This window comes from Cricetulus griseus, chromosome 2, assembly GCF_003668045.3.
Source record: "Cricetulus griseus strain 17A/GY chromosome 2, alternate assembly CriGri-PICRH-1.0, whole genome shotgun sequence".
NCBI lineage: Eukaryota > Metazoa > Chordata > Mammalia > Rodentia > Cricetidae > Cricetulus > Cricetulus griseus.
This window is the reverse complement of record NC_048595.1, coordinates 223,930,225-223,953,347: the sequence shown is the minus strand read 5'-3', so window position 1 is coordinate 223,953,347 and position 23,123 is coordinate 223,930,225. Positions and strand designations below refer to the sequence as shown.

Below are 23,123 nucleotides of genomic sequence, written 5' to 3'. Positions count from 1 at the left end.
CAAAGACAGAAGGATGAGAGGATCAGCAGGGATGTAGGCTTGGCTCAAGGAAAGTGAGTGGAACAAGCCGAGTGTGGAGGCCTGAAGTGACAGAATTTTGGGGTTCAACCCACAATAGCCTGTCTCTTTTTTGCAGAATCCTTAGCTGCTCACTGATGATTACCCTTCTTCAAACGTAGACCTCATCCAGTGGGTGGTGAGGCTGGATTGGGTTTGCTCTATGCTACTTGCTGGCACGGACAGAGGATGTTTCTCCCCATAAAGTCCCCATCTCAGCCAGTGCGCAGGGAGATTAAAAGCTGCTTCCACACCCACCAGGATGCCTGGAGCCAATTCTCCTCAGGCTCCTGGCTCTAGCCCCCCATTATCCCACATCCTATGTGGTGGGTCTGTCTGGCCACCCTGCCCACCTCCTTGGCTCCTTTCTACTTTGTGTTCCCTTTCTGGTACATCCTCATGTCTAAATATAACAGCTTACAGATGGATTCCAGGCCACTAAACTCAACTTCTGACCAAGACTCAGCTGGACATAGGCCTACTCTGATATCCATCAGGTATGGAGTTCATGCCAAGTCATCTTCCTGCCTCCCATTTGCCGTGACCCTTTCTACCACAGCCTTCACACATTGTTCTGCCACGAAGAATGCCTCCTGGGGTCTTCACAAAGTCCAGGACAGCCAGGTGGAAACATCTGAGACACAGACAACTTTTGCGGTTTGATAATCCCCTGCATGCCCTCCTTACAGTGGAGGTGACTTGTTTTCTGCCAAATAACCACACTCTTTAAGTCCTAGCTGCCTATCAGCATTGCCCTCATCCAAGTAAAATGCAGGTTGTGTTCTGACTTAAGGCTCTAAGGTGCCAAGTGTTCCTATGCAGGATAACCCAGAATTCACTCTGCATTCTCAAGGCAAACATTTACTCAATTGCTTTTGTGAAGTTGTTTTGTTTTGCTTTGCTTTGTTTGTATTTGCCTAGAGCTTCTGAAGCATGAGATGGAGACATCTAATCAGAGAGCAATGGCAGAGCTGGGACCTGAAGGTTGAGTAGGAGCATTAGCAGGCATCTTGGGGGCTGTGGCTAGGCTCCAGTTGGGGTCATTTTGAGTTGTGAGGAAGCGAGGTTGCTTTAAGTGAGATATCAAATAGACAGCTGAATATATATATATATATCTGGAAAGTCTGTGTGAGAAGTCGTCTGGAGGGAGACAAAGTTGTCAGTGGTGTACGATGGAAATGAAGTGAAGGATGGGAAAATGGTCTTGGAGAGTTGGAGTAGAGAAGGGGATGAGCTATTAATGGCCATTTGGAGCTACATGGCTGGGACAGGAGAGATGGGGAAGGGTGGGAAGGAAGGGGTGTGGCTGGAAGGAGATAGTTTTTCTCTTCTTTTAAATAACAGACATATCTAGAAGCTACTGGAATGGCTCCATAGAAAATCAGGAGAGTAGGATTTTGAAGCACAGGGCCTGGGATGAGCTTTTGACAGGCAGTTTCTCTCTCTCCTGGTCCAGAGGGAAGCAGTCGGGTGTGCAGATGCTACTGTAATCAGGTTTGTGTAAGGGAAGGGTGTGTGTGTGTGTGTGTGTGTGTGTGTGTGTGTGTGTGTGTGTGTGTATGAGTGAGTGTGAGTATGCATGCATATTTTTGTGTGTGCATAGTCATAATGTTACAGGTAACAGAGAAAAGGTAGCCTTCAAGAGTGGAAGAAGCAGAAATGGGATGTCAGGTGGGAGTTGAGAAACAAAGAATTGGGGTCAGGACTGAGGAAGCTGCACAGTCAGAACCACGGCAGCAGAAAGCCTGGAATCCATCTTCAAGGTCACTGTTGAGGCTCGACACTGCTTGCTGCCACTTGTCTTGATTACTTTGTTAGCCCTGGGTCTAGATACTAGGCTCAGTAGGTCCCTGCTGGGAGCCACCATTGTCCCCAGAAGCCAGACAGTGCTTCTGGAAAGAATCTTTTAGTGTCTTTGATCTTTTGTGTTTCTTGCTCTAGATGCAAAGTCTTGGAAGGAGACATCAGTGCACTGAGCCCAAGGCATGGGCCCAGCTGCCTTCCTGTAGAGAACATAGGAAAACTGGCATCTGAAGCATTTAAAGTAGGAGCCACATTCTGTTCACAGAAACATTCAAGTGACAGGAAGGACATTCAGTTTCCCAGAAGTCAAACAGAGGAAAGACAAATGCCTGAAATATCGCCTGTCTCTAGCCAGACTGGGCAGTTGCAGAAGGGCCCCATGTGGCACCCACATATTCATAGGACAGACTGCTAACCCCAGAACTTGGCTGCAATCTTTCTCAGAGATCCGGTGAATGCTGTTGTGTGACTTGTTGTTGTGACCAGCAATGGGACATCTTGTGATATACATCTGTAGTCCTAGTACTTGAGAGGTAGAGGCAAGAGGGTTAGTATTTCAAGGCCAGACTGGACTACATGAGACCCTCACCCCCCCCCCCCAAATGAATCAACTAAATGAGTCTCCACACTCTAGAGGCTTTAGTAAAGTTTGGAGGAAATTCTAAGTATATTTGATCTGAAGCTGGGCTGGTTTGAAGTCATTCTTCATGTGACAGCTGATTCTCAAAGTAAATATGCTGATAAAATTGAAAATGCTGAGCTAGCACCATGGCCATCATATGACTTCTAGAAATACATGGCTGTAGTAAAAAAACTGTGAAGTATTCGAGCTGTCTCCAGACCCTTGGTCTCCTTCATATATTGAGGAGCTCTGATGTAGGCATAGCTATTTACTGTGACCACATCGCTCGAGTAATTGCCTCCTTAATTCTTATAAGACCAGGAAAGCAGTACCTAGAGCTGGAAAATGGAGAAGCAGGGAGATGTTGATCAAAGAATATGTTGTCTCAGTTGGACAGGAAGAATAAATGGTTAGTGTGTTGAGTGATGTGAATTAGCTTAATTCAGTAGTTCCACATGGTAAGCAGTGTGTGTGTGTGTGTGTGTGTGTGTGTGTGTGTGTGTGTGTGTGTGTTAGAGTGCTAGTGAGAAGCCCTCTCTTTAACCCCAGCACTACAAAAATACTTCTGCTAGTACCACAGTTATTATTACTGCAAGTCCTAATGAGTTCACGTTGCATATATTTACTATGGCATCATTTCATTCTCTATTACTAATTAAATGTGTTACTACCCAATAAAGAATAAAATTAGTCAACCAATTAGGGAGGATTGGGAGAATTTACTGGCAGTAATTAAAGCCCAGTTGGTTCTTTTTGTCTTGGGTAAACATGACTATGCAATCTCCCCTTGTCATGGTTTATCAGGTACATTCTCTGGCTGCTCAGTTCAGCGAGTGAGTCAAATGTTGTAGTGATATGCTTGTAAATTAGCAAACCAGAAGGCAGGCATGAAAAAATGGGGTTTTCTAAGGGGAGCCAGGCTCCAGACACAAACACTCCCTGACAGCTGAGAGTAGCTAGAGGATAGGTTAAAACACAAGACCTACTGTAGAATGGCTCTCAGAGATCCTGCGTATATCAGCTATGTTTGTTGTGATGAAGTACCATGACCAAAAGCAACTTGAGGAAGAGTTTATTTTGGGTTATGGCTCCAGAGGGAGAGTCCAGTGTGGGAGGCCAGGGAGGACGCTGAGAGATCACATCTCTAATCACACACAGGAAGCCAAAAACACCCTGGAAGTTCAACACTATAAAGTCTCAAAGCCCACCTCCAGTGATGTACTTTCTTTGGTAAGGCTGCCCCTGATAAAGGTTCTACAATCTTGACAAACAGCACCATCAAAGGAAACCAAGTGTTTAAATACATGGGCCCATGAGGGACATTTCTCATCCAAGCCACTGAACTGGGTTTCATAGGGCTTCAAAAATTTCCTAGTCACTACTGTTTGCAAATGCTGGTTGGGGCTAACATGTTCTCCAATTGCAGTTTGGGATCAAGTTCCACACTTTAAACCCATTAGGGAATAATGACTGAATTCATAAGGATGGGAAATCATGTTCTACACCATCAGTTACCCCCATGTGTTAAAATTTTATCAGTATAAAATATTTTTCTTTTTGTATGTATGTGCATATGCATGTGTGTGTGTGTGAGAGAGAGAGAGAGAGAGAATGGGTTTGAGATGGCAATGTTGGATATCTCCCACTAATGTTTGTTCTCTCCTTCATCTTTTGAGGCAGGGTCTCTCCATGAACCCTGAGCTCACTGACAGGTTAGTCTGGCCAGAAAGAGAGCCCTAGGGATCCTCCTTTTTCCTTCCTGCCTTCAGTTCTGTGGTTTATGATGTTCATGGCCTTGCCTGGCTCTTACATGGGCACTGAAGAGATGAAATTAGCTCTCACTGAACCCCGATCTCATTGACTGGCTGGATTGATGGGCCAGAGAGCTCTGGGATCCTTCCGTCTGCCCTCCCACCCCCATCCAGCTCTAGGTCACTGATGTGTACAAACAGGCACAGCTCCCATATGGGTGTTGGGAATCTGAATTTAGGTTCTCATGTTTGTGCAGCAGGCATTTTCCTGTCTGAGCTATCTCGGCTCTCCAGTATAAAATATAGATGTAGGGTTTCCATTTTCTTAAGTTACTGGTGACCTAGGTCTTTCTGGTTGTTTTGCTGAAACAGGGTTTGTCTCTACAACTGGTTTGGAACTCTCCATAGACGAGGCTGGTCTCCAGCCTTCATTGCTCCTCCTGCTTTTGCCTGCAGAGTGATGCATTTGCCGGCATGTGCCACTGTGTCTAGCTTTATTTTTTGAGTGTGGTGGTAGTGGGGATTGACCAGCAAGCCCTCTATGATGCTGCTACAACCCCAGCCTAAGCCCCCTGATTTTCCTTTTTACCCGAAAGAACTTTTCTTTAATCAGAACAACTGAAGGACATTAGTTTCTCTGGAGTGGAGACTATGTGCACATGGCACTAAGCCCCAGTGTTTAGACTCAGTTTTGGCTTGGGGTTTTATTTCTTAGGATTTTTGTGATTTTTTTTTCAAAAATTCAAACTGACACATACAAATACTCATATATATATATATATATATATATATATGTATATATATATGTTTATATTCATACACATATGTGAACACACTATGTCATGTTCAAATTGGAATACACATATCCATCTCCTCAAATGTTATTTCTTTATGGAAACCATTCAAACTTTGTTCGCTTTATCTATAATCACTCTAATGTGGAATAGTCCACTAGACTTATTTATTCTAACTAAAAGTTAGTTCCTTTGCATCATTTTCCAACCTGGATGTTACAGAATCTTAACTTTTCTCTCCTAGTTTCTACCCTAATCTTTGACCTCTTGCTGTTTCAAGCCCTCATTACTTAGAAAGAGTGTCTGGCCTTTGGTGTGGGTTCAAGTCTTCATTACTTAGGAAGAGTGCAGGGGCCCTTGATGTGGGTTTTTCTATTCTTGGCAGGTTGACATGAGCAATGAAGGGTATACATGCCCTCACAGGTAGAGGAGGACTTGTGAGAGGTTGTAAGAAAACACCCAGAAAGCCTCTGATGGCTTGTCTTCATCATCATTGCAATGGGGTCCTCTCAAAAAGAGATGCTAAGGTCAGAGGTCACGTAATTTTTGAATCATGTCTTGACAGTTTCTAGAATGTTCTACCTTACCCTCTTCCAAGTGAGCAGTTTCTTCTGGGACCCAGTAAGAAGCCAAGAGTGCTTCCTTAGAACTTGAACAAATATACCTTTCTGATGAGAGGCAAGGGACTAGGCTTTCCAGCACAGGATGGGGGCAAATTCAGAGATGGGGGTGCCCCTGCAAGCCACTAATAGGAGCACTCTGTGGACCAGGACTAAAGGGTCAGGTTGCAGACTGGCTGAGTTATATTTTCATCACTGGCTCTGATGGTGTTTTGAGGATGGACTCTTTTTAAAAGTCTTTCAAAGCAGGTCACCACAGTGAAGTGTCTGGTTCCACCTGCATCTTCTCTTCTCAATGAAAAACAAAAAGTCTCGGAGCTATTTAATGACTGGAAGCAGGACAAAGAAAGTCACACCTATGTACTGATCTCCTGTGAAGTGATTAGTGTAAGAGTGCTTCACCTGTGCCAGATGGTGAGCAAACAGCCAAATAAGACCATGCAATCTTCTGTGATAGCATAGCCAGCCTGTAGGCTCGACTGTGGAATGGTCCAGAATCTCTGATATAGCGTGAATAATAAAAACCCAGAGATAGATATTGGGGTTCAAATGTCAAGCTGAAGACCCGGGAAGCAAAGCAGCCAGCCACTAGCTCCTACCTCTACCTCAGACTGAAGGAGCGATCTACTGAACCTCAGATTGCATCTCCAGACTGCTATGTTCTCAATGTGGCTGGAAACTAATTCTCACATGAGATCCTTTGAACTTCCTTATATACCTCTCTTCTGCTGGGATTAAAGGTGTGAGCTTTGTTACTCTTTTAGACTGATTCACTCTCCTGTAACCCTTGAACTCAGTTCTATCTGCCTGTCTCCTGAGTCCTGGGATTAAAATTATGTGCCACCAGTAAGAAATCTGGCTCTGTGGCTAACTAGTATAGTTTCTGGGATGAAAGGTGTGTATCATTATTGCCCAACCTCTATGGCTTGTGTTTAGCTTTGCTTTCTGAACCCTCAGGCAAGCTTTAATAAATCATAAATAATATATCACCATGGATCCCTCAGACCATGCCAGTGCAATGAGAAGTGATTGCACCCTACCCATCACCAGAACACACGCACATGTGTGCCAAGGAACCTCAGAAACAGATCCCAAGACAAAAATCAGGAGGGTCACCTTTTAAAGTGGAACATCCTGTCTACTTGGTGCTAAACAACAGTGGATGGACTCAGCAATTCCATTAAATTAGTTCCAGGTAGTAAGTTCACACAACAAGCCATGCCTCCCCATCTGCTTACTGAAGTCTTTCCCTCCTTCCCATTCTTATCTCTGTTTTTCTCCCTTTCCCCCTTCTCTTAGCAGTATCTCCTAATTAATAAGACACCTCTATGTCATTATTTGTGAGCTGGCTTGCAGGACAGAAAAAGACTTGTTACACAGGACAGTCAGGGCCACACAGAGAAACCCTGTCTTGAAAACAAAACAAAACAAAAACCTTTCTCGACTGTAATGATTAATATGGTGTATGCCAATAGGAGAATCTTCTGTCATTTTTAAAGTGTAAAGAAATTTGGAGACCAGAGAGAGAGAGAGAGAGAGAGAGAGAGAGAGAGAGAGAGAGAGAGAGAGGTTTGGGCTTCTAATTTAGAGTTTGAAATACTAATATTTGATCATAGTTCTCAGACTTTAACACACACACACACACACACACACACACACACACACACACACACACACACACAGTCCATACAACCTAAGCTATTGTATGTGGAAAAAAAATTAAAACTCCTACTGTTGTTGTTACTATTATTACTATTATTTTGTTCCTAGGGATTGAACCAAGGCCTTGCATATGTTTTACTATTGAGTTACATGCCAAGCCTTCTCTTGTAGTATTTTTTCCCAGGAAAGAGGACCCCACCGAGTCTGAGTCTTTTCCTTCCTGCCCCCTCCCCCAGTAGATGAGTTCATTGTTCTGGCTCTAGTTGGCAAACTAATGTCTGTGGGGCATCCTGCTCAGAAAGGCACTGTAGAACCTGTTATGTGTGGTATGGTGGGGATAGCGTTTTGGGGAACAGGGAAGCTCTTTCTTCATTTAACATGATAGTGCAAAATTTGTTTAAACCTGTGTTCTGCTGTCATCTCTCAGTGTCCCTGGGGTTGGTTCTACTTCTTTCCCTCTATCCTCTGTATCCTTCAGGGATGCCCAATTCCCTGTGTAGAATGGTACATTTGAGTATAGCCTATGCACATATATAATCTATAAATGATTTACAATACCTAATATGATGTAAGTCTTGTTACACACTGACTGCATTACCAAAGACTACAGACAAGTACCAGTACACAGTACCCTCTACCCCAAAGGTTTTGATCCTCGGTTGATTGAAGTTTTGGATATAGTAGCACCAACTTGGAGGCCTGACTGTATAATTACAGAGCTCACATTTCAAAGCAGATGCGTTTTGAGGAGGGGACTGGGGAATAAAGTGCAGATACTGGGCCTTCTTGGGCTGTGTCTGGGCATTTAGGAACTGAAAGAGAAGAGAGCAAGACCAGAGCCCAACTTCATTTCTTCCTATGTTTGTAAGGTAAGAGGGGAACCAGGAAAAGAGGAGACCAGTGTGGATGGCACAGGCAAGAGGTACTTCAGTCTCAGGCTGCGCCTGTGACCTCCTGACTCCTAAGAGAACCTCCAGCTGCACTGTTGGTTCCTGTTCCTCAAAAGACTTGGTACACCATTCTTCGTACTTACCACCAGGCTTCCAATATAGACCATGAGGCTGTGCAGGCTGGCTGAAACTCAGGACATATTGCTGAAGACGTGACAATGAGAGTGACTGTATGTACTGAGAGGGGAAGAAGATGAGTAATAATCTTGAAAGGCAGCAGCTAAGTAGGGATGTCCACCAGCTGGATAGAAAAAGTGTCTGCATCTTGGAGCCTTAGGACTCACCATCCCGTAGAAATAGTCAAAGCTATGGACAAAGCGACTTTAATCGTTTTGCACACTAGGCAAATGCTCTACCACTGAGATATACTCTCAGTCCACACAAACTCTATCTCTCTTGCTTTTTCAGCTTTTCCATGTGGCCTATGTTTTAATCAAATTTGCAAATTCTCCGCGCCCTGATCTTTGGGTTTTGGAAAGATCTGTAGACTTTGGAAGCACCTACTCACCATGGCAGTATTTTGCTCGTAAGTAATTTTGTCTTCTGTGCTATGAGGGGCTTTGATTATCTGAAACAATTTAAGACTATGGATTTAGTTGTTTGTTTTTCTTTTAAAGGGTGTCTCAGTATGACTAGGTAGTGTTTGGACCTTCTAAGTTGTTCACAAAATAACCCCATTTCTCAGTCATGTATACACTGATTCTCAGGATCCCACCCGCAGAATGGAGGTTGCACCCCCTTTTATAACAGTTTTGCTCCTACTGAAGGGAGGTACCTGTAAATGAACTGCGACACATGCTCTTGAGTTAGGATCCTGGGCTCTGTGTTACTCATTTTGAACCTTTTATCTTTGCTAATGTGGTATGTAAGTGCCTCTGGACCACATGACCAATCAAAGTGGCAGCAAATTTGTTTGGAGGGTAAAGTTGCCTACTCGAAGCATGAAGAGTTAATAGCATATCTTCAAACATGGTTCCTAAAGGGCACTTGAACTGAAATAACCAGGTATTTCTTTTTCATGAATTAAGAACTTCATCCTAGGCGTCCATCTAGAAGTCCACAAGACTTCTTGGTTCTTCCTCTTAAGGAAACACAAGGCGCCGGAAGTGATCTAGAAGAAAGCATGCGTTATTTGGTAATGTTCAACTGTTTCCTTTGTAGATTCTCAAAGAGATTGCTTAGAACACTTTGGACAGGAAGCAAACACAGCCATCACCCGTGATGACCAGGCGCTCTGTGTCACCGAGTATTCCCGCATCGTGCCTCTGGAAAATGGCGAGGTAAGTGGTTTTGGGAGGCAGTTGGGTAGGATTAGGAAAGGAAGAGGACAGGAGGCTATGCCCTTGTACTCCCTGGAAGACAGTACAGATTAAGGAGGGAAGTAGTGCTGTGGAAGAAATGGGATGAGTTGGGTTGGAAGTTCCACTTGGGACTGAATTCTCCCCAGGAAGTTAGGGTTTGGGATCCAAGGTCCACAGGTCTCAGAATTCTCCTGATGGTAGAAGGTGGTGGTCACTGGTAACTGGTGGCGATCTCTCCCACCTTCTCATGGACTATTTCCAATAAGACTGAGGAGGTGGAGCAAGTGGCTGTGTTAAGCCCTGGTGAAGGGACTGGTGTTGGTACAGGACACCCCAAGACCAAGTTCTTAGCATAAAGGAGATTTATTTGCCCCAGAGGGACAAAAGGCAGAGAATAAGAGTCAAAGACAGGAAATAGAAGATGAGGGAGAAGGGGAGGGGAACAGGGAGAGGGAGAAGAGGTATTTGTCCCTCTAGAGGGGCAAAGGACGGCCTCTAGATAGAGAGGAGACAGACATGGCCCATAGGAAAATGGTGGTTTATAAAGGGAAATGGGAAAAACATGTTAGGATGAGGTGTTTAATTTTGATTGGGCATGTTTAATTTTAAGGGGGTTTTTGGTTACTGGAATTTAATATTTTGATAGCTGGTCCTTGATAGTCAGCCTCAGGAGGAGTAAGTGGCCAAAGAAGGAAGTAGACCTTGGTGGCTAGCTTTAGGAATGTAATTTAACAGTTTTTAGCAAGGCATAAAGATTGGGAGATAAGGGCAAGGCCAGCCAGAGCCATGTTTGCCATGTTCGGGCTGGCCAGAGTCCCTTCACCTGGTCCCATTGATCGTAGATGTCAGCTTTTCAGGAGGAAACAATTGTTCCCTTGGAATTGCATCTGGCCCTGCTATGAAATCAACCTGGCTGTTGCTATGGAGGGAGACAAACAGATGGGGACAATAAGAATTCCACGGAAGCAGCAAGAATATAAACAGACTTTCAAATCAACTCTTGCTAGGAGTGTGAGATCTTAAGTAGGTCTATCTACTATCTTCTAGCTCATGAACAGCTCATGTTTCAAACAGCTGAGGCTTGGACTTCATCAGCTGAGACACAAAAAACTGAGCCATTGTCCTGGTCCACATTTTAACAGCATTTAGAGCAGTGGCTCTCAACCTATGGGTCACAACCCCTTTGGATGTTAAATGACTTTTTCACAGGGGTTGAATATCAGATATCTTGTATATCTGATGTTGACATTATGATCCATAATGGTACCAAAATTATAGTTTTGAGGTAACAATGAAAATGTCATGGTTGGGGTCACCACAACATGAGGAACTATAGTAAAGGGTCACAGCATTAGGAAGGTTGAGAGCCACTGCTTCAGGTCGTTTCAGCTTTGTTTCCTTGATGCAACTTGACAGGATCACTTCCCTGTGTTTACAAACATAGCAACCTCTCTCCAGCATTTCATCCCCTCCACAGCCACCTGATAGATCAGAGGTGTAAGAGTGACATGAGAATATCTTGACAGAGATCAGGTTTAAATGTAGAGCCAAGAGCTAGCCAATGTTCTGACCTGTAAACTAGAGGCTAGAGCCCCTCAGCATGTCCAGGGGCTCTTTCGAGAACCAGGTGCTTGGGGGACATGTGTTATTTTAGTGTCTTGTTGCTGCATTTTGAGAAAAGAACTTTGGTCTGGAGTGTCTTTTCTACTTTTTCTTTTTCTTTTTCTTCTTTTTTTAAGGTGGTTGTATCCTTGATAAATGGTCGTCCAGGTGCAAAAAATTTTGCATTTTCTGACACCCTGAGGGAGTTTACTAAAGCAACAAACATCCGTTTGAGATTTCTTCGAACCAACACCCTCCTGGGGCATCTTATCTCCAAAGCAGAGCGAGACCCCACTGTCACCCGGCGGGTGAGTAACATTTTGTAAGCATCTAATAGGCTGTGTTTTGTTGCTTGCTTTTGGTCAAATAAGTTAATTCTTCTGAGTACCTTTCCCAGCCAGTGGTAACTTAGGCAGAGGGTAGTTCCTGGCTATTTGAAGAAAAATTAACCCAGCCTGGTGGTGTAGGCCTGTAATCCGAGCTGCTAGGGGAGCAGATGCAGTAGGATTGCAAATGCCAGGCCTGATTAAACTGCAGAATGAGTCTCAGGATAGCCTGGGCAACTTACCTGTCAGTCTAGATCAGTGGTAGAACCCTGGGGTCAATGTGAAAGATAAGAAAAATTGTTATATTCAAAAACTGATTGTAGTCAATTTGATATTGGTGTAGACAGGCTAACTCTTGTAATCAATAGCCCCCAATGTCAGAGGCTTAAGAAAAGAAGAACAAAGCTTTGTCTCTTGCTCATGTCACAGTCCAGTGGGCATCATCTGTGAGCTCAGCTCCATGATGTCACTCTGGGTACCAAGACTCCTTGCTTTTTGGAGTGTCTTAGTGTCCTTCTTCAGATTCCCTGCATCAGTTTAGCAGATGAAAGAGAGGGAAGAGAAGCCCACATGCCCCAAGCTACAGAGGTCACTTCCCCTGAGATCTGGTCCTAATGTAGACCCTCCTAGAGAAAGAGGCTTCAAAATGTGACCTAGTGGAGGAGAACATGTGGTGGTGAGGTAAACTCAGCACTCTGAGAGAGATGTCCGGGAACATCTCCCGTCTTTGAGACAGACTGGACCAGTAGAAGAGGTGGCCTGAGCTGGCTCTTCTCTTACAAGTGCCTCCTAATGGCCCAACCCAGTAGGAAGCTAGAGAGCCCGAAAGCCTATGGCTGCTGCCAATATAGAGGTCAGCCTAAGGGCAAGGGACAATATCCACCTAGAAGGCTAACTGGAAGATGCCCACTGTACTTGCTAAAGTTTGGGCATTTTATGTAGTCAATGGTAGAGAGGTTGGAGGTGAGGATCCTGGGAAAGTTTCCTTACAGTTTTGAACATTTTCTAGAAAAGTCAGGTACCCTGTCTGTGGGTGGCTCATCTGTATTCCCTGTGCTCTTAGCTCTTTCTAAACCCCTGGGTAGATGGGGACAGTGATATGGATGAGCTGGGCATTCTGAAAAATTGGAAGGCCCCAGCTCACCACGTCCTTGTGTTTCCAATTATCTTTGTGAGTGTTGCAAGGTGTGTGTGTGTGTGTGTGTGTGTGTGTGTGTGTGTGTGTGTGTGTGTGTGTGGTCTGGTTTAGGGGCTGATCTTGGGTCTTCTGCTGACTCTGGCTGTCTCTAGGAGTTTGAACTCTTAGCCTTGGCCTTTTTGAACATGAATTAGGAAGGTTCCAACCACTGCCAACAGCTGGTAGCTCCTTCTATAGATGGACCTGATCCATCTTTGTAAATTCTTTTTCCCTTCCCACACCTTGGAGGGGCAGTTTGCACATAGTAGGGACAAAATTAATTTTTGGTTGATGCATATGCTCCAAGTATAAACAAACTTAAAACACATCATCTCATTCCAGTAGGCTACACGTATGATTTCCCCCATAGGTAATTTTCTTCTCTGCGTTTAAAGCATTTGATGTTTTAATGGACACATTCTGAAGACTAAAAAATAAACTTTATTGCATTCATTTTGTAAGACAAGTTTCATCTGTGTTCCAGTCAGCAAGGAGAAACAGCACAAGAGTGTAGAATAAAGGGAAAGTCGAGTCAACCCTTAGGTGGGTAAAGGTTAGGGAGAGAACTTCGGCGTTGCAGTCCCTGGAAGCTTCTCACCCTGTTTTCTGTCATGCAGTACTATTACAGCATAAAGGACATCAGCATCGGTGGGCGGTGCGTTTGCAATGGCCATGCGGAGGAGTGCACTGCTGACAACCCTGAGAAACAGTAAGTACAGTCAGCTCCCTCCTCACTTTGCTATGAATAAGCCTGATTGTTGCCGTGTATATGCGCACTCTGCTAACAACCTATAGGTTCTAGAACTCAACAGGAATGTTTCAGAGCCCACAACAAGGTGGTGTGTGTGTGTGTGTGTGTTGTGTGTGTGTATGTGTAAACTTTCCTTCCAGACTACAGTGGGTCCATGGCAGACATGACTAATCAATCACAGAATCACAGTACACTGTGATGGAATGCCACTACCAAATTCCCAAACCCAAGAACATGCCAGACAGTCACTAATGATTTTTATACACAGTTTGCTTTTGCATTTACTTTTTCAAATTTTAGAAAGTATTTATTTTATTTTATGTGTCTAAATGTTTTGCCTACATATATGCCCAGTGCCTGAGGAGTCCAGGAGAGGGCATTGATCCCCTGACACTGGAGTTATAGACAGTTGTGAGCCACCATGTGGATTGGGAACTGGACCCAGGTCCTCTGGAAGAGCAGCCAGTGCTCTTAACTGCTGAGCCATTTCTCCAGGCCCTGATTTTCAATAATTTGGTGTTTCTACATGTTTGACAGTCACTAGCTCAAGATGGAATTGGCAGCTAAGGTGGGGAATGCACGTTAGGGTTTGCTTTATTGTGAACATCCCACCTTGCAGAAAATCTTTCATGATTGTCATGTAGTCAGACAGCCTTCAGTCTCATTTAAATTAATAGAGAAGAGTTCAGCAATGGCAATCTGGTGTGAAACACTCATGAAATCTACATGTGTAAACAGGAAACCAGCCCCTGCTTGAGATGGCCAGTGACTTGATGGAGAAAGCCCATTTTGGACAATCAGTGAAGTTAGTTCTGAACAGAATATGGTTTAAGAGCGTTTACCCTCCTGACCTCACTACAGGAATAGTAGCATGATTCTGGGCTTTTGAGCAGCTGCTAAACAGAAGTCTTCTCAGGTTCACCTTTGCTGTGTCACAACATAAAATGTCAGCAGCTTGGGAGAAAAATGATGGTAGATATTAGGCTAGATAAGATGGAGAGGCCATCGTGAAAAGGGCTGTCTAATTGACTGGGTCTGAAGCATTTTTGCAGTAGCAAAACCAAGGTGCTTCCTCAACCTTTAGCCTAAGCTGAGAATCAGTACAGCAGGGGCTTGGGGATATCGGCACCGTTCAGGTAGGCACTGTCCAGGCAGGGTCCAGGCTCCTTTCTGTGCTGTGCTCAAAACTTCCCTATGAATGTAGTTCCTCGAGCAATGTCCCTTAAACATTCTTTCAGGCCAATATATGCCAACTATTTCATTGGTACTGAGCTGAGACTGCTTCTCTGATGATAGCCCATGTGGCCCCCAGCTGTCATGCCAGGCCAGTTACATCCATATCAGTGTGCCTTTGCAGACAGTAGAGCAGGGAGAAGGATGGGATCTTCCTTTCGGAGTGTGACTATTCAGTTGTGCCATGCTTCTCTCTGCCTCTCACAGAGGGCTGTAGGAGTCCCTGGAGGCCCAGCCAGGAGCCTGTGCCACAATGGTTTTGAGTCTTCTTTCAAACACAGATGGGTGATAACTCAAGCACAACCTTCCCTTCCAATGCTGAGGGCCGAGACAGATGTAAGATTCTCATTTTTAACGCCTTTGCCTTGTCAAGTGGTCTCAGCTATGTGCCCTGCAATAGCGCTAGGGCAGCCTGTGGGAATCTCATGCTCAGAGAGATTTCCAGTGGCTGCTCCTTGTCACCTCTGTGCTGGGGAGGAGGCTGAGAGTACAAAACGTTACAAGTTCTTTTCCCAGCATCACTCCAGGTTTCGGTGAAGACGTAATGCTAACTGCGCCCCAGGAAACTTAGTGCCTGCTTGCTCACTTATTCTTACTTCTTACTCATTTATATTTATTGTTTTTTTTAGCCCAGGCTAGCCTGGATTCTGTCTATCCTTCAGCCTCCATGGAGGGGTGATTATAGTGTGAGCCTCCATGCCCAGTGTTGTTCAGTAACTGTAACGTGACGTGGTAGAGAAAGAACTGGCTCCTCAAGGTCAAACTTGAGCTTGACGTTTGGTTTTCTGTTATCACCGTTTGACCTCTGGCAAACACTTTACTATCTGCCTCTTAGTTTCACCATCTGTGCAATGGGGATGATGGGGAGGGGTTTGACATAGTGCATGCAAACTGTTTTGTTCTGGTATTGGCACAGTGAATGTGCTGTGCATGTATCGCATGTCACGTTTGTGTACAAGAACAGAGGATTTCGTTTGATTTTGATGCTGGGGATTGAACTCATGACCTGTGCATGCTCCACTAGTCTGATTCCTGCCAAGCAGAGCTCCTGCCACTGGCCCCTCCGTCACCAATCCCAGTTCCTGGAGCGCCACCTAACTACATTTCTCCTCTTGGTGGAGGCCCTGGTCTGCCCCCCATGATGTTCCCGGGACCCCCAGCCCCCAACACTAATCCCTTCCTCCTATAATCCAGGGTAGGAGGGAGGCCTGGTTCAGCTGGCTTCCCCCATTTCTGTTCCCTGGGAGATCAGTGTTGTGAGTGCATGTGAAACGGGGGCCCTCCCCCCAGTGCCCTCCCCTCCTGGGGCCCACTCACACTACACCCTCTTCCCAAGTTCCCAACCCACCTCCTCCTGAGAAAAACTGGGCATGGGGGATGGGGAGGGGAGCCGGCCAGAGGAGGACTTTTTCTGTGGCACTGGACGGGGGAGGGACAGCTGGGGTCCCCACCCCATTCCACTTCCCTCCAAACTCCTGATGAATCCTTGGTGGCGATTTTGGCAACTTCGGGAATAAATGGCAATTCTCTGAAAAAAAAAACAAAAACAAAACTTTACACTGGTGGTGTAGCTCAGTTGGTAGAGTGCATGAAGTACTGGCTTTGATCTCTAGCACCACATGAAGCCAGTGTCCCAGAAACGTGTGTGTGTGTGTGTGTGTGTGTGTGTGTGTGTGTGTGTGTGTGTGTGTGTGTGTGTGTGGTAGAAGCAGGAAGATTAGATTAGAAGTTCAAGGTCTTCCTAAGCTACATAGTGAATTCAAAGTCAGTCTGGGATAAATGAGAGCCACTCTCAAGCAAAACATCAAATCAACCCAAGCCAAACAACTTTTCAAACTCAGGATGCCACAGTAGTATGGCTCTGAGTTTGATGCTATACATACAACTCTTCAGTTACCAAAATGTGTTTGCCTTCGTGCTCAGGTTCCGATGTGAATGCCAGCACCACACCTGTGGGGAGACTTGTAATCGCTGCTGTGCAGGCTACAATCAGAGGCATTGGCGGCCTGCTGCTCGGGGGCAGCACAATGAGTGTGAAGGTGGGTGCTGGAGTGGGCCCCTCTCCTCTCCACCTGAGGACCGATAGCAAGTGTGCCCTGAGGTCACAAAGAGGATGGCATCCTGTCCCTTTTAGAGACTCAGTTCTGTTTATTATAAAGTAAATACCCTTTACTCTAGATATATGGTTCAGACCAAGTCGATCAAGGGTCATGGAGATCCCAAGATGTCCTATATGCTCCTACATGCAAGATTATGAGAAAGTCGAATTTATAGATTGGGCACAGTAAGAGATGAGCAGCAACGAATAATAAATAGAATTGTGATAGCACTGGACTGACAAACTGGCCAACATCTCCATGTCTGCACTCACGAGCCTTTATTAAGTAAGACAAGGGTTACAAACCCAAGATGCATTCACTTTAACTCTGCAAGGTGATCCCATCACCAACGCTAATCCAGGTGACTCTTGGACTGGGAGCAACAGTTGTGAAAAGATAGCCTGCACCCGTGTTGCACTGTCAGCGTGGCACACAATTTGAAACAAAATTGTTATTTTATTTTTTTTTTTTTTGGTTTTTCGAGACAGGGTTTCTCTGTGTAGCTTTGGAGCCTATCCTGGCACTCGCTCTGGAGACCAGGCTGGCCTCGAACTCACAGAGATCCACCTGCCTCTGCCTCCCGAGTGCTGGGATTAAAGGTGTGCGCCACCAACGCCTGGCCAAATTGTTAACTTTTGTGACCATCTATTTAATATTTGTGGACTGCATGTAACTTAACTATGGAAAATGTAAATACTGATAGTAGAGAACCAGGAAAGGGAAACACCAGACTTAAGAGGAAGGTGTCCTCAATTCAAATATAAGAAGGAAAAGGAATTCGTAAGTGTATGCGTGATACTTTGGTGTATGGATAGGGCTGAGCACTGTAACCTGTAGGTCTCTCGGCATTTTTAGGGTGTGATAGCAGACAGAGCCTACAGCTGTCTTGAGGGCTGAGGGCTGGAGGAAGAGATGAGAGCGGTGGTTAAACCCGATGCACAGTAGCGTGCTGCTGTGGATCAAACCATGTGGAAAGCGGAAGAGATCAGAGAAAATGAGAAAACAAGGGAAAGCTGCTTTTCACTTGAAGCTGTATGAGAGAGTTAAGGAAGCGGTGGTTTCTGACAAGCCCCATGGCTTCTGCGTTAGTTACCTTCCATGTTGCTATGAGAGTTACCAACAAAAGCAACCTTGAAGGGTGCCCCCTCCTTACATCTTCACATTGGTAACTGGATCTGCCATGTCAGTTTCTGAACAAACGTTCAAACCATACCATGGAGCTACTGTGAGCGTTTTAATCAGATAGCTTAGTGGTTGTATTAGGCATACTTTGACTAGTCAAGGTTATAATATCTGTTTAATTTTTTTGTCCTGATCTTTTTCATTGATTTTTTAAGAGATATTTTTGACATTCTTTCCCAATAATCATGAATTCTTTGATGTCACTCTTGGTGACATACAGTTTCATCACAGTAGGAATCCAAGGCAATATGGCAGGGGCTAGTTGACTGCTACCATGTGTCTAGGACCATGCACAGTGAGGGTTAGTTGAGTGCCACTTTGTGCCTAGGACCATGCACAGCCAGGGTTAGTTGTGTCTAGGACCATACTCCATCACAAACAAAATATGGTCAGCTCCATAGTGATGGCGTTTATAGTCAGCCAGATGTGTTGTTATTTATGTATAGTAAGACATTAACCTAATTTCTATTTTTCACATTATACGTAGTCCTGAGATTAGAAGTTTAGACTGTTGGCTGAGAATAGATGATTTAGAATCAAACAAAGACAGGACCAAATTTTAGCTCTCTTGTGTATGGGTGGTGTAGTTATGGATCATCTTGTAACCTTTCTCCATCTCAGTTTTCCTATCTGTGGTATGGGGATAATAGCACCTACCGTACAGAGTAGATTAAATGCAACAATGTATGTGAACATATTTCATGATAAATAAAGAGCTAGGCAATAGTTTGTAGTAATATCAGCAGTAGCAGTAGTCTGTGGACATGGCTATAATAGGTATTTTGATTAGTCATTTTTACAATTATATATCTTTTAAGAAAAAGAAATCTTTCATTTACTATCAGATGGAAGGAGCTGTAAAGTTCACAATTTTTTATATAATAGTCTTTGTGTAAAATTCCCTGTAATTTTCTATAGAGTGTCCCCAGTGTTTCAGAACTGACTTTATTGTAAGCCACAAGGCGGAGATCATGTCTGGGAGTTCACTAAACATTGCATAGTAATTTGACCAAGAGTGCTTTTTTCCCAGCCTGCAACTGCCATGGACATGCCGTGGACTGTTACTATGACCCAGATGTGGAACAACAGCAGGCAAGCTTGAACAGCAAAGGCACCTATTCAGGGGGAGGAGTCTGCATCAACTGCCAGGTGAGACACTGTGGTGATCTATTAGTTATGATTTATTAAAGCTTGCCTGAAGTTTCAGAAAGCAAAGCCGGCCTCATGGTATGGAGATCAGGCAATGGTGATACACACCTTTAATCCCAGGACTCAGGAGACAAAGGCAAATGGATCTCTCTGAGTTTAAGGCCACCCACAAGATTGAATCAGTCTAAAAGAGTAACAGAAGTCACACCTTTAATCCCAGCACTAGAGAGATATAAAACATAGAATCAGGGTCTTCAGTAGTGAATCTCAGGATTATTCTCCAGCCATGCTGGAAAATAGCAGTCTGAGTGAATCTGAGGAGCAGTGAAGTCGGGAGCAGTCTGAGGATCGCCCCTTTGGTCCGAGCTGAGGTAGAGGGAAGATCTACTAGCTTGGCTGCTTTGCTTTTTCTGATCTTCAACTTGAAGCTTGAACTCCAATATGAGCCTCTGGGTCATTTATTTATCATGCTATAAGACACCGCATAGAGTAGGTATCAACCTCGGTGTTGGCCTTACAGCCTGTTTTCAATAGATTTGTGTGGGCAAAGCTGTCACCAGAACAGAGTAGGGCAGAGACAGACCCACATATGTCAGGGGGTGAGCTTGAGCAAAGTACAAAAGCAACCTGACTGGGACAGAGTAAGGCTTTTCACAAAGGTTCTAAAACAACTGGATTCTATGTGGGAAACTTAAGCCTTAATCCCTACTCAAATATATAAAATTGATTTGGTATTAAACATGGATGTAAAGTAAAACTAAAACTGTAAAACTTTAGAGTAAAACACAGAATCCCTGTGTGTTCGGATTGTGTGAGGAAACTTCCCTCAGTCATAGGAAGCCGTATGAAAGGAGAAGAAATCCAATTTCACTGAAATTAAAACCTGTTCACTTCCACTGAGGAAAACAAACCGGCAAGCTGCAGATGGAGAGAATATTCACAAACTGTAAGTCTATCAGGTAGTCGGTAACCACAACAAATAAAGAGGTTCTAAGGTCTTAGGTGAAGACAGGTACCCCCCCCACCCCGACATCTACACAATAATGAAACAGCCTCTTACAAATACAAGTATGTGAATGACCAATAAGCTGGCAGTCAAGGGCCGAATTGCTTCAGTCAGGAGAGAAATGCCAATCAAAATCACAAATCACCTTCACTCTTACCCAGATACCAGTTATTAAAAAGCCTGGATGGAAAACAACTCTATATACCATCCCGTGTCAATAGAAACTCGAAGTGGTGTACCACGGCTACGGCAAAGGACCAACAAATTATAAAATTCAATGAAACAGGAAGAACCTTCCTACACTGTGACAAACCCTACTCCCAGCTTACCTACAAGAAACAGAAAAGGTCTGGTTGCAAGCCAAGCCTTTAATGGCTGAGACATCTCTCCAGCCCCAGAAATGCTTGTTTTCAAATCTCCTCTGTCACCTGTAGTAGGATCAAGGGACAAATCCTTGCTCATTTGTGTAACAGAATGCTAAGGTGCAAAGAGGACCCTGGGCTGCTGCTGCTGCTGCATACAGCGCGGAGGATCTTAGGAGCAAAGCGGCAACAGAAACTCAGCTTTCACAAAGGGTTCATGTGTGGCAGCCATTGGCGTGGAATTCTTAAACACAAGTTAGCCGACGCAAATGTGGTTAGCTCTGAGGAGGTGTAGTGGTGGGAGGCCGAGTGGGCAGGAACATGGAGATTTTCTGAGGTGGTGATGTGCTGTTCTCTACTGAGATAAGAAATTGAGACTCTCATGTGCATTTGTCTAAGCTTGGTAAATGGACGATTCAACGTTTTGTATGTGTATTTTATAATAAGATCAAAACCCATATCATGTGTTAAACTCCAGTTAATTAAGTCCATGCTTAAACACTTGGTGGAAGATGGTTGGTACCTGTAGCGTTTGGGAATGTGCAAAAGTCAGAAGCTGGTGAATAAACAGAGGAAGAAGTCAGGAATGCTTATGTGGAGAATAAATAGATAGAGTAGGGTGTTCATGGTAATTTTAGAGGTGGGGCTTGTATGACCACTCTCTGTGAAAACTTTCCACAGCAAATTCAGAGGAAAGAGGAAGGGAAGGTGCTGTACGTCTTGCCTGCTTTAACTCCTCCTTGACCTCTCTTTCTGTGATACTGACATACTTAGTGAAGACAGGCAGTTTGTGTGTGTGTGTGTGTGTGTGTGTGTGTGTGTGTGTGTGTGTGTGGTGGGGGGTTGGGGTGCTCAGAGGTACTCTATTTTTGTTAACTAAAATGAAGTTGAACCTCTTCTGTGAAGATGGGGCTTTCTTCTGGTTGTTCATATACATGAAGAGGTCAATAAGACATTTGTCTCACTCTTCCTGAACCATCTGTATTTCACATGGTGCCTTGTAAACAGAGATGGGATCCAGATGCAGAACACATGGTTCTGTTCTGCCCCATACCATACCATGCACAGAAAAGATATTTAAGAAGCAAAATTCATCCTTTCTCCAGAACTCATTATAAAGTGAAAACAAGGAAGACATGTTTGAAAAGACCAGCAATTCCAAAAGATTTGAGAAGAAAGCAAACACGGAGCGCGCGTGCACACACACACACACACACACAGACACACACGGAGGCTGGGTACACAAGAAAGCAAACATGGAACACACACAAGACTGGGTACACAAGAAAGCAAACACAGAACACACACAAGACTGGGTACACAAGAAAGCAAATAGAGAACACACATACAACACACACACACACACACACACACACACACACACACACACACACACGGAGGCTGGGTATACAAGAAAGCAAACATGGAACACACACAAGACTGGGTACACACGAAAGCAAATAGAGAACACACACACACACACAACACACACAACACACACACACACACACACACACACACACACACACACACACACACACAAGGCTGGGTACACAAGAAAGCAAACACAGAACACACACAAGACGGGGTATGTCAGAATGAAATGAAGCTCCAAGAGGCCACCAAAGGAGTTTATTGTGGGGCTGAGGTCAAACTGCTAGCACTACACAGAAATTTATAAAACATAAGCTGTGCTGAGAGCAGTGTTTTCAGACTTGATATTATGAACATTTTAATTTTCTGAAGCCAGCCTATACATGTGGTGCAATTTTAGGACTTTTGTGGAGATGGACAGGCAGATTCTGAACTCACTAGTGGAAAACACAAGACTAGATAGTTAGAAACGAGTAAATGCAGGAAATCTATCTTCAAAGGATTAAAACCTTTGTGAATCTGTATTTGGGTATGGACTTGGTATGGGGATTACAGTCTGCCAGAAACTAACAACCTAAAGCAGCTCCTGGGAATGGCACAATTTGATTTTAAATGTCATGCCATTCATAAAAGAAAAAATGGACATCACATAAATGGTGTTGGGACACTTGGTTCTTTGTTTGGGGAAATGCCATGTACACCAGGATGTGGGAGTCTTCATTGGTAAAGGAAGAGAGGAGGGCCACAGGGTCAGACAGCTTGATGATCAGGTTTGAGTTTGTTGGTAAAGAACACATATCCTACAGCAAGTCTATCGCCTAGAAATGCAGTAATTTGGCTGTTCCCCACCATTTGTTTTCTGTACCTGTAAGTGAAAATGATGAATTATCTGCCATCATCTCGGAGCACACAGAGAGACTGTTGCTAGACACTGTTGCATAGTATCTTAGTCAGTTTGTACTACTATAACAGAATACCTGAAATAGGGTAACTCATAAAGAAGAAACTTTTACAAATTCTGAGACTGAAGTCTGATATTACACCCTGACTCTGGGTGCAGCCAAAGCAGCCAGTAGGTGGGTGATAGGCTTTTGCCTGCCGAGGCTTTTGCACTTACTCAGCTAGGGTCTCTGAGGTTCTCATTGGGTGTTAAGCCTCATGCAAGCACAACTTCAAACACTCATTCCTCCCAGCAGGACTGCTTTCTCTAGACCTCCATTGCAAACCTGTGAAGCCACCTTGACTTTTGTATCTCGATCTGACTGTGCTTAGTCCAGTAAGGACCCTGCTGTCTGTAAATGT

General features: G+C 44.3%; 1 protein-coding gene across 1 annotated transcript in view; it reads left to right on the top strand.

Annotated features, from left to right (window-relative positions):
• The window catches only part of Lama3 (laminin subunit alpha 3), a 241,351-nt gene that overhangs the window by 42,015 nt on the left and 176,213 nt on the right, over positions 1–23,123 (top strand). Inside the window, exons 3-8 of the mRNA XM_035440276.1 lie at positions 8,668–8,785; positions 9,421–9,539; positions 11,300–11,470; positions 13,283–13,374; positions 16,573–16,688; positions 18,961–19,079. Of these exons, the coding sequence (XP_035296167.1) occupies positions 8,668–8,785; positions 9,421–9,539; positions 11,300–11,470; positions 13,283–13,374; positions 16,573–16,688; positions 18,961–19,079 (735 nt within the window). The remainder of the gene's footprint in view (positions 1–8,667; positions 8,786–9,420; positions 9,540–11,299; positions 11,471–13,282; positions 13,375–16,572; positions 16,689–18,960; positions 19,080–23,123) is intronic.